Here is a 432-nt window from a genome sequence, read left to right on the forward strand (position 1 = left end):
TCAAAGACACTCACCTCCCAGAATACCGAAGGAGAATTGCAGGAAGTAGATGCTGGTGGCGAAGTAGGAGATTCCGAAAGCCAGCGAGGAGATGATGGCGCCCAGGATGCACACGACGCGAAACCCGTAGGCATTGGCCAGGGCCGACACGAAGGGGCCTGCGAGGAGGAAGGAGAGGATGAAAAAGGGCGGACCTGGTGGTGTGAGTCAGGACCTGCTGGGAAACAGAATGGTGATTTTTTTTAAATCTCTGAAACGGAGGTTGAATATGGTGATGTCAGAATGAACCTGAAGCGAAGGAAATTATGAAAAAAAAGGAAAAAAAGAGGTGACGTCAGAAGGATCCTGAACAGAAGAAAAAGGTGAACAAAAAGTGAAACAAGTGAACATGATGGCGTTAGAAGGGCATTGGAGGGAAGAAAAGATAAAAGA

At 47.7% G+C, this 432-nt stretch overlaps 1 protein-coding gene across 1 annotated transcript in view; it reads right to left on the bottom strand.

Moving 5' to 3' along the window:
- Window positions 1-432, bottom strand: part of LOC119591881 (monocarboxylate transporter 3-like) — a gene marked incomplete in the record, with an annotated part of 53,237 nt that overhangs the window by 7,011 nt on the left and 45,794 nt on the right. The window contains 1 exon segment of the mRNA XM_037940622.1: window positions 15-158. Within this exon segment, the coding sequence (XP_037796550.1) occupies window positions 15-158 (144 nt within the window).

This window comes from Penaeus monodon, chromosome 29 (genome assembly GCF_015228065.2).
Source record: "Penaeus monodon isolate SGIC_2016 chromosome 29, NSTDA_Pmon_1, whole genome shotgun sequence".
NCBI classification, from domain to species: domain Eukaryota; kingdom Metazoa; phylum Arthropoda; class Malacostraca; order Decapoda; family Penaeidae; genus Penaeus; species Penaeus monodon.